Source organism: Carex rostrata, chromosome 9, assembly GCF_964058835.1.
Source record: "Carex rostrata chromosome 9, lpCarRost1.2, whole genome shotgun sequence".
In the NCBI taxonomy this organism is placed as follows: domain Eukaryota; kingdom Viridiplantae; phylum Streptophyta; class Magnoliopsida; order Poales; family Cyperaceae; genus Carex; species Carex rostrata.
The window spans coordinates 7,890,610-7,906,738 of record NC_135926.1 but is presented as its reverse complement, the minus strand read 5'-3'; the positions used below and the strand labels follow the sequence as shown (position 1 = coordinate 7,906,738).

The 16,129-nt window shown below is 36.7% G+C and overlaps 1 protein-coding gene and 1 long non-coding RNA gene across 2 annotated transcripts; one reads left to right on the top strand and one right to left on the bottom strand.

The window, feature by feature from the left end:
• Window positions 1-3,306: 3,306 nt before the first annotated feature.
• LOC144558923 (uncharacterized) lies at window positions 3,307-5,223 on the bottom strand. The gene is made up of 3 exons (XR_013513054.1): window positions 5,150-5,223; window positions 4,905-5,055; window positions 3,307-3,357 (listed from the first exon to the last, which is right to left on the bottom strand). It is a non-coding gene; the product is annotated as an uncharacterized LOC144558923 (long non-coding RNA).
• A 3,388-nt stretch (window positions 5,224-8,611) lies between these two features.
• On the top strand, window positions 8,612-15,854 carry LOC144559093 (P-loop containing nucleoside triphosphate hydrolases superfamily protein). Its single transcript, XM_078308036.1, has 6 exons — window positions 8,612-9,743; window positions 10,582-10,722; window positions 11,400-13,143; window positions 13,252-13,451; window positions 13,536-14,314; window positions 14,649-15,854. The coding sequence occupies exons 1-6, from the start codon at window positions 8,742-8,744 to the stop codon at window positions 15,691-15,693; spliced, it is 4,911 nt and encodes a 1,636-aa protein (XP_078164162.1). The 5' UTR covers window positions 8,612-8,741; the 3' UTR covers window positions 15,694-15,854.
• The last annotated feature ends 275 nt before the right edge of the window (window positions 15,855-16,129 follow it).

The following is a 16,129-nucleotide window of genomic DNA, read 5'->3' as shown; positions in this document are numbered from 1 at the left end:
GACAAACCTGGTACATTTGCATCACCATCTGATAAGTCATCAGATTCCTAAATTCCTTGGTATTCATCTCCAGTTTCCATTTCTCTTTCCGGTATGGCATCAATAGCATCAACATCAATATTAGTATCATTTCGATTAACAGATAACTGTATCGGTACTGACTCTAGTATAGCTGGAAATGTAGGGATTATGGGTGCTTGTCTGGGTGGTGGTGGTGGGGGTACAACTTCAGTAAACTCACGGGAGTTATGGTACCCCGGGTTGTCATAACAGGGACTGTGGTACCCCTGGTTGTCATGAGGGGAGTGGTGGTACCCCTGGCTATCATAAGCCGAATTGTCATAACCTGAAGGTCCAGCAGGGGGAGCCCTAGAAGGTCCAGCCCCAGCCGCACTAAAAGGTCTAGCCCCGGCCTGGGGAACCCTCCTGGAATATAAGTCTATCATCGCGACCCCCCTAGACTCAAATTGTTGGTACACAGCTTTCCACAACTCCTCATCTGTTATAGGAAAACTCACAAAGTAAGGTCTACCCGCCCCAGCCCGTTGTGTGTCAATTCGGGTAGCCAATTCTAAGTCATACCGGTTGGGGTTTATACCAGTCTTTTCGTATACTAGTTGCTTAAGTTCAATAAATGTGGTTCTTTCATTAACCTGCAAGCCGAATGAGGCATCTTTCGAGTAATACACGCCCTCTACACCCTTAGTTAGCTTACCGCCCACGTACAGTGCAACCAGCATTTTGTCCTTAACAAACTACATTTAAAAAACAACATTCATAAGAATTACAGTATAATAGATTCATTATTTTTTGCAATTTAAAATTTAATTACAATATTAATTAAAGACTAATTTATAGTATTTACGGACTGTGGGTATAATAATTATTAATTAAAAATTAAACAGAAAATAATTAAATAAAAAATAAAATACCTGTAGCAATCGCATCTAAATCGCCTAAAATCGCTTCAAAATCGCCAAAATCGTTCTCTCTTTCTTCTCTGTGGTTTAATAAATGATACTGTGTGCTGGAGAGAGAGAGAGACAGAGTGGTTATATGCCAGCATACTGGACCGCCAGGATCACTGGCGGTCTGGTTAGAACTACAGTTATATTATCTAGCATATTCAATAATTAATTCAGAGATAAATGATAAATTGTTTTAATTCGATTAGGTCTGACTGTTTCGAAATTTCAGACTAATATTATAATTGTTTTAATTTTAAACTCCCAGTTCTTTAATAAAAATTTCGTTTATGTTTTAAACATTCTAATTAATTTTTTGGCAAATACCCTAAGCAAAAAAAAAAAACTAAAACTTCACAAATGAAAATATAAACAAATTAGATCTCTAAAATAAAATAATAATAAAAAAAAAGCAGACCGCCAGCATCCCTGGCGGTCCGCTATAGAAGTGGACCGCTAGCATCCCTGGCGGTTTGGTTATATTTGAAAAAACTCAGATTTTGTGGTTATTTTGGTAAAAATGTTTTTTTTTTGGGTTATTAATAAAAATGGCCGTAGGATATGATACTTTTTAGAAAAAATGGTAAACTCGTCACAAAAATTATATTGTAATTTGAAAAGAAAAAAAAAAGTAGTTTCTTATTTAAAGGCAAAGATGAAGATAATAGAAGATGACAAATATAAAGAAATAATTTAGCAAGAAATAGTTTCTAAAAAGGTATTACCTTAAATTATCGAAGAACTTAAAAAGGCGGGATATACGTGCAAAATTAGAGGACAATAAAAAGAAAGTTGGACACGTGACATGGATTCATAATAAAGAACAAGGTTGAATTTGCAATCGAGGATTGCTAAAATTATTTTTAAAAAATTTATCCAATAATTATTTAAAAGTTATTATGAAGGAGTGTCACGAGTATAACATCAATGTCATTTCAGTCTATATAACACTAACTTCAAAATCTATTGAATCAACTTCAAACAGTGAATTCAAACCGTTTAAACCGATCTACTTCATTAGTTGTGCGTTTACATCAAAATTTATAATTTTTCAAATTTATTTAGAATTAAGTCAAGCGATCAAATGTGCGAGTTTTTAAGTCAATTTTAATACATTTATTTTTCAACATTTTTACCGCTTGATTTAATACTAAAATAACTCGAAGATATAAAAATTTTGCATGTAAACACATCACTTATAAAGTAAATCGGTTTGAACGGTTTGGATTAGTCGTTTGAAGTCTATTCAATCGATTTTGAAATTAGTGTCATATAATACCGATGTCATACTAGCCGAACTCATTATAAAGAGTTTTGGTTGAAGTGTTGACATGTATTGTTATCGGTAGGGGTGTTCATCGGAACCGAACTAGGCAAACCAAGTTATAATTCGGTTTCAAAAATAGAATCTAACTAAATCGAACCGAACCAAACCAAGTTATAATTTGCATGTAGATGTATGACTCGTGAAATTGATCAATTTCAAAAGTTTGGATTCCTCGTTTAAAGCTTATCTGATAAGTTTTCGAGAGCATAACACATGACGTTTTATATTTTTGATAGCACGCTAGTCAAACTTTATTATAAATATTGATACAATTTGTTAGGTAAATTTCGCTGGAGATCACTAAACTTTGTTTTTTTGTCACGTATCGGTCACTTAAGTTTGATTTGTCACGTATCCGTCCAAAATATAACAAAATATGCTCATTTTATTCAAAATTTTAACGAAATATGCTCATTCCGTCCAAAATACTAATATTCATCAAGGTTATCAGATTGATCAGGTTGACCTGACATCAAACATCCCTGGGAGCTCTCTATATGACTTTGACTACCAAGTGCTATGGTTGGTGATGGTTGGGATGGAGTGCATGTATAAGTGAAATTTATACCACTACATTTTGAGCTTCCATCCAAATCACAAACTACTATAAGAAAAAAGATTTTTCTTTCATTTTAGAACATTCTAAATATCTCTGATATTTGTGACTCAAACACTATTTCCACTTCTTTACCATCATTTTTGTCAAATATTCATATTTTTGGTGTTTGACAACTCCCTCAACATAGATCATCAAATAAGTAACTCCTCAAATCACACAAAGAGAATCTATCCGAATCCACCACCCATTGTAATGTCTTTCCTTTGGCGTAATCCTTTCGACCGTCAATTTGCTTATTGACGAAAGCTTCAATCTTCACCTCTATCCTAAATGCAGTTTCTGGATCAAACTTATACATAATTGTAGAAATAATGTTAGATTACCCACTAATGCAACATCCATTCAAATTGAAATAGAAATCTTACCCACTGGAAATCCATGACCTGTCAATCTTATTCAAATTGACATGCTTGTGATACCTCGAATACTTCTTCAAGAGTTGCTATCTGAGGAATTATTTTTAGTTCTCCAGCTTTTCTTGTCCGAGTCTACTTTAGTTAAAATCATCACCCTCAACTATTAGACTTAGTTCTTTTCATAAGTCTAGCTGTTATTTAGTGCTTCAGCAATACATTCCTTGGTACCAAGCAAAATCCAGAAATCTCATAATTTTTACAAAATTGATTTATAAGAAACTCATGAACTCATGTAGATTATGAGCACATTGCAAAATCTCATAAATTATGAGCTCACTGGATGGATGCACCGTAATAGATGGATATAGGCTAGAATTACTCTAAATAAAAAAAAAAAAACTATAGTATAGCAGCAAAGATGTACCTGATTACAGGGGCGGAACCAGAATTTGAATTTGGGGGGGGGGGGGGGGGGGGGGGGGGGGGGAGCCGCCGAAAGATGAAAGAACAATAACCATCTTAACAACAATATTAAATATTAAATAGATTTAAAATTATAACATCTCTATAACAAAAGTATGTTGTATGCATAACAATTGTTTTTTTGAAATAAAAATTAAATCCTACATTTCTATTAATTTCAATTTAGCCCTACGACTTCCTAACAAATCATACATATTAATAATTTCTGTGTTCGCCCGAGACTCAGATTGGGAACTTGTACCAGTTTCGATCGGTTAGAAAAAAATTTCTATTGTTTTTCGCTTCATTATTGAAAGTTTTAAATTTGTAAAACAGAAAAAAAAAACATACAAATCATAAATTACATGCTTTAATTTATCAAGAACATGAAAAAAAATCAGAAATTAAAATTACTAGTATACATATTTAAAATCTTATGCTTCAAATAGACATGCGATTACGCGAATATGAATCAATTTTGATCGGCCTTGTATTCATATAAAATCTTCTATGAAATTTAAAAATGGGCCTCCCTTCATAGAAGATTTAAAAATGGGCCTTCGTTGTATTCAAAATGGGCCTTGTATTCATATTTAAAATCTTCTATGAAATTTAAAAATTAATTTTTGGGGGTGCCAAGTATCCTGGTCCTAAACAAATTCTGAATTTTATGGGGGGTGCCTGGTCCTGCTCGCATCCCCTTGGTTCCGCCACTGCCTCATTAATTGTATAGCATCATTAATTGTATAGCAGTAAAGATGTAACATCCAGGAATGAACCTCCCTGCATAGCAAGTACAAAAAAATTATATAATATTCTTTCACCAAGAATTAATTACAACGTTAGCAGGATAAACTTCATGGGTTTGTCTCAAAATTAAGTTCAACAAAGCAAAGCTTTATTAAACCTTAATTAATTGTTGTGTAGCCGAGCCTAATTAATTGAAACCAGAGACTTGTCCCAACGAAGCAATTCTCCAATTTATGAAAGAGAAATACCTATTCTCAGCCAACAAGCAGCCCAACTCTTGCTTGGATCTGTCACTGATATTATCCTGCACAAAGGATAACTTGGAGGCATAATAAACTAAGTTGTAGATTCTTAAGGGTATAACAGAAAATTCAAATTCCCAACTTAAGAATGCACTTGCAGTATTTTGTCATAGGTAAATTTACCTGTCTTGAACATTTGTTGAAAGCAGAAGGGTGAATATTTGAAGGAGCTATTTGCAATAAAATGCTACCAGTTGCCTTAAAAAGGGGCAACACCAGCATAAAAACTGCTACAGAAACAATTCCCAAGCACAGCACCTCTGCATTCTCAACCCTATAAATTCAAATATTTAGAGAAAGCTAATTTGGATGGGCAATCAGACTTTCAGAATTTAAAGAATGAGAGACAAAGTAGTCAGTGATGTTACCCCATGGTCAGAAACCAAGATGCCAGGATCAAACTTGCACTGATAAAAGTTTAAAAGACCTAGATGAGAATTAGAAGACAGCCTTGAATAGGGCTGCTAATGAGTCGAGCCGGCTCGCAAATCAATGAGTTGAGCAGCTCAATATTTCATAATGAATCGGACTCGAAACTAAAAAATGCCCTAACTCGACTCGGCTCACTTTTGAAAGAAAAAAGCTCGGCTCGACTCATGTAAACACTTGGCTCGACTCGGCTTGTGAGCCGGCTCATATTACATGTTAAAAAAATGATCATTTAATTATTTTAAAGAAATGATTGAAGTGGGATAGAGATATTCTTGTGACTTTAAATTACACGTTGAAAAACTTTGATTATTTTTTAAAGAAATGATTTAAAGAAATTTGAAATAAATATCATTTTTTTAAAATAATTTCAAAATGCCGATTCATATTACGTGTTAAAAACTTTGAAATTTGAAAAAGGAAAAATTTGAAATCTGAAAAAAATATGAAAAATTTTGAAAAATTTGAAATCTGAAAAAATTTGAAGTCTGAAAAAAATTGAAATATGAAAAAAATTTGAAATCTGAAAAAATTTGAAATCTGAAAAAAATTGAAATCTGAAAAATTTGAAATCTGAAAAAATTTGAAATCTGAAAAAATTTGAAATCTGAAAATTTTGAAATCTGAAAAAAAATTGAAATTTGAAATATTTGAAATCTGAAAAAATTTGAAATTTGAAAAAAATTTGAAATCTGAAAAATTTTGAAATCTGAAAAAATTGAAATCTGAAAAAATTTGAAATCTGAAAAAATTTGAAATCTGAAAAATTTGAAATCTGAAAAAATTTGAAATCTGAAAAAAATTTGAAATCTGAAAAAATTTGAAGGTAAGCCTCATGGCAAATGAAGATATACATGTATTACAAATTTGAAAAAAATTGTCTCTACATGTAAATTAATTAAACATCAGCATGAAGGTAGGCCTCATAGCAAATGAAGATATACATGTATTAAAAATATGAGTCGGCTCGTGAGCCGAGTCGAGCTTTTTCTTTTATGAGCCGAGTTGAGTCGAGTTTTTTCTTTCATGAGTCGAGTCGAGCTGAGCTTTTTCTTTCAAAAATGAGCCGAGTTAAGAGCCGAATCATTGGGCTACAATTGATGAGCCGAGTCAAGTTTGAGTCGAATCTTAATCATTAGCAGCCCTAGCCTTGAATGATGAAGACAATTTTGTGATGCTTGGCTTCTAACGGAAAAATTTAGCCATTAAAAGATCAAACCTGCACTAATGCTTGGCTTCTAACTACTGGAGCACCCTGCTGCATCAATTTCGCTCCTCTATGCCGAAGTCACCAGCTTCTCAGGTTTTCCTAATTTTCGATCGAAGAAGAAGAGAAGGGAACCATGAGTTAATGAGAGGCGAAGGGAAGGGTGAAAGAGAGGTGAAGAGATTCTCAGGTTTAGCTTTTTCCGATTTGGTTGAGGTGCTCGGCGAGTGAGAGAGAGAGAGATCGTGAGAAGCAGGAGAGAGTTTGGGTGCTAGGGATTACAGGAGGGAGAGTGAGAGAGTGACTGGAGAATCAATTTTAATTTTCTCTGTTTAATTGAAGGAAGGGTAAAATTGGAAATACAAAAATACATTTTTTATACAACACTTTTCAAAATAATTTTAATCAAATATGTATATCAGCTATATAAATATGGCAATTTCATAAATTGATTGATTTTGGAGTGGCAAAAAACTAATTTCAAGTTTTGGGGTGACAATTTCATAATTTCAAGATTTTGGAATGGCATAAAACTAATTTTCACTTATTATTATTGTCCCTATTTGTTAAAAAAAAGTATGGCTAATATAACATCAGTGTTATTTCAGTCTATATAACACCAACTCCAAAACCTATTAAATTGAGTTCAAATGGTGAATTCAAACCGTTCAAACTGATCTACTTCATTAGTTGTGCGTTTACATGTAAAATTTATAAGTTTTTGAGTTTATTTGGTATCAAGTCAAGCGGCTAAATGTGTGAGTTTTTAAGTTAATTTTAATACATTCATTTTTCAATTTTTTTGCCGCTTGATTTGATACTAAAATAACTCAAAAATATAAAAAATTTGCATGTAAATGCATCACTCATAAAGTTAATTGGTTTGAACGATTTGGATTCACCATTTAAACTCGATTTGATAGGTTTTGGAGTTGGTGTTATATAGACTGAAATGACACTGATGTTGTATTAGCCATACTCGTTAAAAAATGGGCTCTAAACTTCTATGTATATTGAATTTGCCTTGAACTCGAGTACTACGCAGTATGCGGTTGTCGGATAGATAGGAGATTGTCAAGTGATTAATTGAAAATAATTATATATAATTGGTTATAATCGAAAATAATCAATTGATTAGTTGAGAAAATTCGTGACAGTTTGATCCCACTAATAGTCGGTCGATTAATCAGTCTAAATGGACATTTTTTACAACACTGGCGTAGATAGTAAATTTTGAATTTCCAAAAAGATGCTGATAAGATCATAATTGAAAAAAAAAATATTCTACAAGAATTTCGGTAGGAGACATCTTTATCTCCATTCTTATATTATGTACGTAGATGTCCTAATTCGCTAATGGATGTGATTAAAATATGAAATTTCAGATTAAATATTAATCATTCGATCAAATAATTGGCCTTATTTTGATTCCATACATCATTTTGATGTTTTTTTTTACATATAGAACTCTAAATTTATTTAGATATGTACTATATCATTTAGATCAAGTGATTTTTTTACCTATCTAAAAAATAGTAAAAAAATTCTGAAAAATGTAAAATTTGGTTTGCAAGTACATATTCATATGGAGATCATGTTGAACGGTTCAGATTGACCATTAGAATTTTGAAAACTCAAATACTGAGCCGTTACACGGTGGTTCTCTATGCTACGCGTAGCACCGTGGCCAACTCATATATATATATAAAAAAAAATTTATTTTTAAAAATTATCTTATACCAAAACAGATAAGATAACAAAAAAAATTATTACTTTTATCTGTGTATCTAAAAAATTAACAAAAAAGAATATTATCTTTATTCATATTTTCAAATAAGATATGGGTCAGATAAACGATTAAAAGGGTGGCATTGACACCCTATATTCGCGCCTGATCTCAAAAATGAAAAGAAATAAAACCCCTTTAAAATGAGGTACTAAACCCCATGTTCAACTTCAACACCGTGCTACTTTTCCATATGGCAACGTTCTCTTCATTTTCCTCTAGTAGTATTTTCTTTCTGGCCTCCAAAATACAAATTCTCACGCCTTCAAATTTTTAATAACCAACCCGCCCGTAAATTATCAAGTGAGTATCACTGTTTCCTTGGTCCCATGGGGTCAGAACCCCACCTGTCAGTGAAAGATCCTGATATGTCACGGCGCCAATCTAAATTAGACCATTGCGCCTTTACCATTCTTCCCCTTCCTCTCGGATCCGAGTATCACCAGACGATAAAACCTTTTCGAACGCTCTCTCGGGCATTCCATCGAGCACCTTGTCTGCACGGCTGCATCTCTCTCTCTCTCTCTCTCTATCTCTAATGGTGCGTGCAAAGAAAAAGCAAAAGCGGCTCGACGCCATTATAGATAGCCCCTCTTTCCCTCCTTCTCCTTCTCCTTCTTCCGAAGCTGTCCGGCGTAGCTCTCGTGAGCGCCGCGCTCCGGTCGTGCTCGATTCCTCTCCAGTTCCTTCTTCCCGCAAAAAGAGGCCCAGGATCGACGATTCTTTTCCAATCACTCCCAATTCCATCGGAAGTAGTAATGGAAGAAATAAGGAGGTTAAAGTTCGAAAAGCAATTTCTTTTGATTCAACTTGTCGTGATAGTGAAGGGATGATTCTGAGACCGAGAGGAGGGCCTAAGGGAAAGACGAACTTAATGGGTAGGAAGAAGAGGAAGTCCAAGTTTCGTTTAAATAGGAGAAGTACAATTAATGGTTCAAGACAGATATCTCCAGCTGCGGATCGGGTTGAGATATCTTTATCGGGTGAAGAAGAGGATTCTAGCAAGAATGAGAAGTCTTTATCGGAGCTCAATTTTACACAAAAGGAGGTGAATGAAGATAATTCCCAGGAGGATGCTTTAGAGGTAAAAGATACAACCCAAAGTGAGAATCCGGATTTAAATGACCAAATTGATGACCTGATAGAAGAACAGGATCCAATTCCTGCACAACAGATGGAAGCAACTGTTTCTGGTGAAAAATCAGATGAAAAAATAATATGTGAAAATGAAAATGTCCCCAAGGTAAACAAAGACCTAATGCGTCAATCAGAGATTAATGAGGGGAGGAGATGTGGGTTATGTGGAGGTGGTACTGATGGTAGGCCGCCAAAAATATTGGTACGGGATCTAAATGCTCCACATGAGAGTGATAAAGAGGCATATGAAGGGTTGTCTGGTTCAGAGGAGACAAATTATGATGTGTGGGATGGTTTTGGGGATAAACCGGGCTGGCTGGGCAGGTTATTGGGTCCAATCCGCGACCAGTTTGGCATCACTTGGATCTGGGTCCATCAGAATTGCGCCGTATGGAGCCCAGAGGTTTGAGAATCTTGTTGCATATTTTGACTATTGTATATGTTTGTTTTCTGAGATACAAATGACATAGACTGGGCATAAAATTATGGGCTCTATTGAAATATAATAGATAAAAGATGAAAGGGATGCGATGTACTGACAACCAATTTTATTGGACAACCGCAACAACTGACGTTAAAATTTGCTTAATAATAGATGTGTTTATTATCACTTAGATGAACTATACATTAAATTTGGTGCAATTTAAGAATTGTTTTGTCAGCAATTAGATGCCGACACAATTAAACTGTTATAATTTTGAAGTGATAGACAACCTATTGGTGTTCAATTACACCAAATTTGAAACACGGTATATCTAAATTGTAGCTACATATGTACATTTTTTATTTCTTAATTTTGCTAAGCCACGTGTCCATTGTCATGGTTGTCAAATAAGTTTGTTGTAAATATAACCTGTCCCAAAAGTTAAAGCTAAGGTAAAAGTAGTGTGTGTGTGTGTGGGTGTTATTAAAGTGCAGAATTTTCAGGGTTTATTCTTTTATATTTTGAAGTGAGGATAAATGATAAATTACATGTAAGTTTTGTAAGTGGTTATCCAAAAAGCGTATGTAATTTTAAATTTGTTACTATATTATTAATCCCTTTCATAAACTCATGGTAGGAACTCTTAAAATCCCTCCAGTAACTTGGCCGTTTTTTTTTGCAATTTCTATTATAAATTATAGATGCATCAGCAAGTTATATGTAAAATACTATGTATATAGTGGTATAGACTAGCTTTCATCTTATCTAGTTTTTAATACCTCTTAACCTAATAGGGAATTTGTGGGGATATATTCAGGTATACTTTGCTGGACCTGGTTACTTAAAGAGTGTCAGAGCTGCACTGTACAGAGGAAGAGCTTTGAAATGTAACCGTTGTGGTAGACCTGGTGCTACTATTGGTTGCCGCGTTGATCGCTGTCTAAAAACCTATCATTTGGTACACATTTCTACCAATTCCTTCATTTTCAGCCCAACATGCATAACATACTTGACCATTATAGCGTTATCAAATTATTATTGACAGGCCCTGATAATCGGTGCCCAAACATGTAATTTTGAGAATTTCTGTCAAGGATCACATATGCACTACATGCCACATATCCGACAAGCCCTGAATTAAAGTCTACACAAAAAATTAAGAAAAGGGAAACTCAGGTTTGGGCTTGAATTTTATTGAAAGTACCAAATTGGTCCTCAAGCTTTATAACAAGAATCAATAACAGCCATTGGGGCAGACCTGGTGCTACCACGCCTTCTATTAACTAATCCGTGTAATTTTCAGTGGGCTTAGCCTCAAGCTGTCTGCATCTCCATTCATTTGTCTCCCTTCTTTCTCTCTCCATGTCCAGTTTACTAGCTGTTCAGTTTATCACAAAATTAATAAAATGCCTCTCTTCATTTTCCATGTCTGCTGTTCAATTGGAACCATCTATTATCACACTGGTGTTCTTTATACCGACCTATTGGCTGTAAACTGCATCATCTCCTGTGGCTTTCTTCTTGATCCCTTGACTGGTGGCTCATGATGAGCAGCCACATACTGTGTGTTTTTGCATCATATCTTTTTATTTTTTTATTAAATCTCCTTTTTCATTTGAACTATATGGTGTGCAGCCTTGTAGTCGTGCTGATGGGTGCATATTTGACCACCGGAAGTTTCTGATAGCATGCAATGACCACCGCCACCTCTTCCAGCCGCAAGGCAACAGACTTGCTCTCCTCCTTAGGAAACTAAAACTGAAAAAAATCCAGGCTGAGTTGAAAAAACACTCAGATGAGGCCCGCATAAAGGACCTTGAGGCTGAGGAGAAATGGATTGAGAACTGTGGGGAGGACGAAGAATTTCTCAAGAGAGAAAGCAAACGCCTCCATCGTGATCTCTTACGCATTGCCCCTACATTTATTGGAGGCTCCTGTGAAAGTACACAATTTTCCGATGGCTGGGAGTCAGTTGCTGGTCTGCAAGATGTGATTCGGTGCATGAAGGAGGTTGTGATACTGCCTCTCTTGTATCCTGAGGTGTTCAATTCCTTGTCACTCACTCCTCCTAGAGGAGTTCTTTTGCATGGCCATCCTGGCACAGGAAAAACCCTGGTCGTGCGTGCACTTATTGGTGCATGTTCTCGGGGTGATCGAAAAATTGCTTACTTTGCACGAAAAGGGGCTGACTGTCTTGGAAAGTATGTGGGTGATGCCGAGCGGCAGCTCAGGCTGCTCTTCCAGGTGGCAGAGAAATCCCAGCCGTCCATAATTTTCTTTGATGAGATTGACGGTCTTGCGCCTTGCAGGTCAAGGCGGCAGGACCAGACACATAATTCTGTTGTAGCGACTCTCCTGTCACTAATGGATGGATTGAAGTCACGCGGGTCGGTTGTGGTTATTGGGGCCACTAACCGCCCTGATGCAGTTGACCCAGCACTCAGACGTCCTGGTCGATTTGACCGTGAGATATACTTCCCCTTGCCCACTTGTGAGGATAGATCTGCCATTTTGTCACTTCATACGAAAAATTGGCCTAGTCCCGTGTCAGGGTCTCTTCTATCATTTGTTGCAAATCAAACAGTCGGATATGCTGGTGCAGACTTGAGGTCAGTGTGCACCCAGGCAGTCATAAATGCGCTTAAAAGGCAGTGCCCATTGAGTGAAATTCTTTCTTTGGCCGAAAAGGGACATTTTAGTCGGAGCAGTGGCCCCCCTCCCCTGCCGCAAATTTCTGTGGATGAGAGTGACTGGCTGGTGGCACTGGCATCTGCGCCACCTCCCTGCTCACAAAGGGAGGCTGGTATGGCGGCTAGTGAGGTTGTTGCATCGCCTCTTGATTCACATCTTGTGCCATGTTTGTTAAAACCTCTTTGCCGGCTTCTGGTCTGGTTATCATTGGATGAAAGGGTGTGGTTGCCGAGTTCTCTTTTGAAGGTATCAACCATAGTTAAAGGGTTCATTTTTTCTGATATGGAGAAGAATAAGATTCCTACTCCCCTGTGGCTGAGTTGTATTAATTCTTTTATTGAGAAGCAAGATGTCGCAGATGAATTAGTAAAGGTCCTGACAAAATATGGGATTATAACCTGTCAAATGGGGCTTGACTTGGGGACCCCATATGGTGATGTGAATTCTGACAAATTTGATACGTCCAGATCACAGAGATCTGCTAATGACTTGAAAAGTGGTTTCATGTATAGTAACTTGACTGGTTTTCGAGTTCTCATTGGCGGGCCTCATCTATCTGGACAACAGAGGCTTGTGTCTTGTCTTCTGCATGCATTTTTGGGGCAGATTGATATCCATAAGGTCAATCTTGCTACAATGTCTCAGGAAGGAAATGGAGATGTTATTTCTGGGTTAACACAGATCTTAAGTGAGCTCTCTGCCCTCTCCATCTAATTATTTTTCAGTTTTTTGTTTGCAACAAGAGCATACTTATTTCTCATTATATATATATTCATCTGTTTTGCCTTTTGACCAGTGAGATGCCTGAACTTGGGGAGATGCGTTATTTACATGCCGAGAATAGATTTGTGGGCAATTGATAGAGCACAAAAAGTAGTTTCCAGGGATGGCGACAGCAGCTCTGAAGAAGGTGAATTGGCTCGAGTCTCAGAAATTTGGAATACCTTCATTGAACAAGTTGATTCTGCATGTACTTCCATGTCCACAATTATCCTGGTAAAAGTGTTAAATTTTACACCCTTAGACCTAATTTCTTTCTTTGTTCTTTTGTAACTGGATTTATTTATCTCTTGACAATAGGCTACTACTGAGATCCAGCTTGATGATCTTCCTATTGGAATAATGCGATTCTTCAATGCTAGTACATCGGGCCAGATTGATGTCCACACTATTCCAAGATTTTCAGTTAATCTAGATGGTACTTTTAACCACAGCGAAGTAATAAATTCATGTGTCTCCAGACTATCTCATGACTTAGTACTGCGCTACATCCAACTAGTACACCAATCAGCCCACGGTGCTGAGCTTAAATCTCCATTACAATTTCAAATTCCAAACAAGAATGAAATGGAATCCAAAATTCAGAAGGAAAGTTCAGCGCCAGCAGAAGATAATCCAAGCAGCATGCCTAAAAAGCCTGTGAAGAATAATATCAGGACAGGTGCAATTTGGTCATTTGGTTACCAAATTTTAAGGTACCCCCAGTTCTCGGAGCTGTGTTGGGTCACCTCAAAACTCAGAGAAGGACCTTCAGCCAATACCAAAGGGCCATGGAAGGGCTGGCCTTTTAACTCTTGTGTGGTCCGTACCAGTAGTGCTACTATTATGGCTAAAGAGAGTAAAAAGGATCACAGCGGTATTGCATGGGGTTTGGTTGCGGTGGGTCTGATGGCATTTAGGGGTGAATACAGCTCAGTTTATGAGGTCTGTTGTGATGTGAGAAAGGTATTGGAGTTGTTGGTACAGAAGATCCGGGCAAGGATTTCAGAGAAGAGGGATCCATATCGGTATTTTCATATTCTCACCCAGGCTGCTTATTTGGATGACATGGTCTTGAACTGGGCTTATGCCTTTCGAAGGTACTTTTATTTTGATCTTGTAATAGAAAATATATATTCTCGTTTAAATCTTTGTCCTGTGCCTAGTAAATTAGCCCCCAATATTAGCCGTTGTATTATTGGGCCAGCTTTTCATATTTTAATCCCAATGAAGCCCTGACTGCTACTCAACTTTGGCTAATAGCAATATGGTAAATCTCCAGTGGTCATGCCTGCATTCTTGAAAGTAGAAAATAAATAAATATTGGTTATTAGAAAAAACATTTCCTATAGCCTTGTAAAAAATGAATATCATGTATGCTCCTGTTGAATCAAGCAGTAATTTATTACCCTTTTGCGACTAATATTTTTTCAGATCATACGGTGACATCAAGATCCCTTCATCAAGCACCAAAACAATTGATGAAAAGCCATGCAATGATAATTGTGCATCTCAATGTAACCCCTCTCTCTTTCAACAAAGTGCTCCCAACCAGGTCCGAGTTGAGGCACAAGACAAACCTTTGCTAGGAGATGCAGTTACCATACTCACTGAGGAGGCAGCTGACCAATCAGAAATTCCAGCTGCTACTGAAAATGGGATGGAAGTGGATCCTCCAATTGACAAGCTGGTATCAGGCCCTGTTGATGAACTGGCAATGGGTCCTCCTATTGAGGAACAATTATTGGACCCTCCTATAAATGAGCTGGTATCTGGCAAAAGTCAAGACCTACACACCCTTGCAGACGCCATCTTGGAGGAATCACAAAATTTAAGTCATGAAAATGTAGTAGCAGAACTCACAAGGCTGACCAAAACCCAAGAACAAGAGATGGTTCCAGAGGCCATATCCAAGGACTCACCAAATCTAACCGATGAAAGTCCAGATACGGAACCTACACCAATTGAAAACCAGGGCCAATCTACCAGTACAGAGTTCGTTCAGCCTATATTTGTCTCTGGAAAGAAGGATTCCTGCATCTACATGTGCTGCTACAAGTGCTACCATGGGGTCCATGCTGCAGTTCACGAGGCAGTCTCGAAGTTCTGGATATCGCATGTCAATTGCTCAACAATAGAAGACATGCACGGCATACTCACCTCATATGGTTTAAGTCTTGTTTCGGCAATGTCTAAATGGCATGCATCTCAAAGCACAAGTCAGCAGGAGGCAGCTAACTCGCACTCGTGCCCTTGTGATGAAAAATTCTCTAGAACAGCTGAGTTCGCACCAAGAGATTGCGAATGCCATATGCCAAATGACGAAGGAGGTGAAGAAATTACCTTAAGGTTTTTGTTCAGAGATGGTGTTTTGATACCAATTCATCTCTGCTCAGATGTGGATGGCACAGAGGCACTTCACTGCAGCTTGAAGAGGCTTTGCGTGTGTCCTGTATTACATGTAGTAAGTTTTCTTTGATCTGATTTTTCATAGGTTTTATACTTTTATTAGAACTTTTTTTTTTCATTATTGATTTGTGCTGACATCCCTGTATTAATGCTCGAAGATGTTACATGACTCTCTATAGTATTATACTTCATGTTTGATTAAGCATGGGGGCAATGCCTCTATTTTGAAAATGCTCCGTGTCAAAAGTGACTGACAAAATAATCGTCAATTTAGTTTATTGCCGCAATCATTGTTTGCTATTCTTCAATTCGGGCCTATTTATGAATCATGAATGCGGCCTAGATTGTTATCAGTGCATTAATGACAAAAAAAATGATACTATTCAAATCTCTAGGGTGATTTCATTAAATCAACTAGAAGATTACAAAGCTAGGGAACAAATTATAACAAGAAATTGCAAATTTCAAACCTAATTAAAATTTAAGTTTTCTCAGAAAAAAATACA

What these genes read in the sequence shown, in the direction of transcription:
- LOC144559093 (XM_078308036.1), top strand. Translation starts at nt 8,742, where the DNA reads ATGGTGCGTGCAAAGAAAAAGCAAAAGCGGCTCGACGCCATTATAGAT. An exon ending in TGGGTTAACACAGATCTTAA is followed by an intron (nt 13,144 to 13,251) that starts GTGAGCTCTCTG and finishes CCTTTTGACCAG; the next exon opens with TGAGATGCCTGAACTTGGGG. An exon ending in CCATGTCCACAATTATCCTG is followed by an intron (nt 13,452 to 13,535) that starts GTAAAAGTGTTA and finishes TCTTGACAATAG; the next exon opens with GCTACTACTGAGATCCAGCT.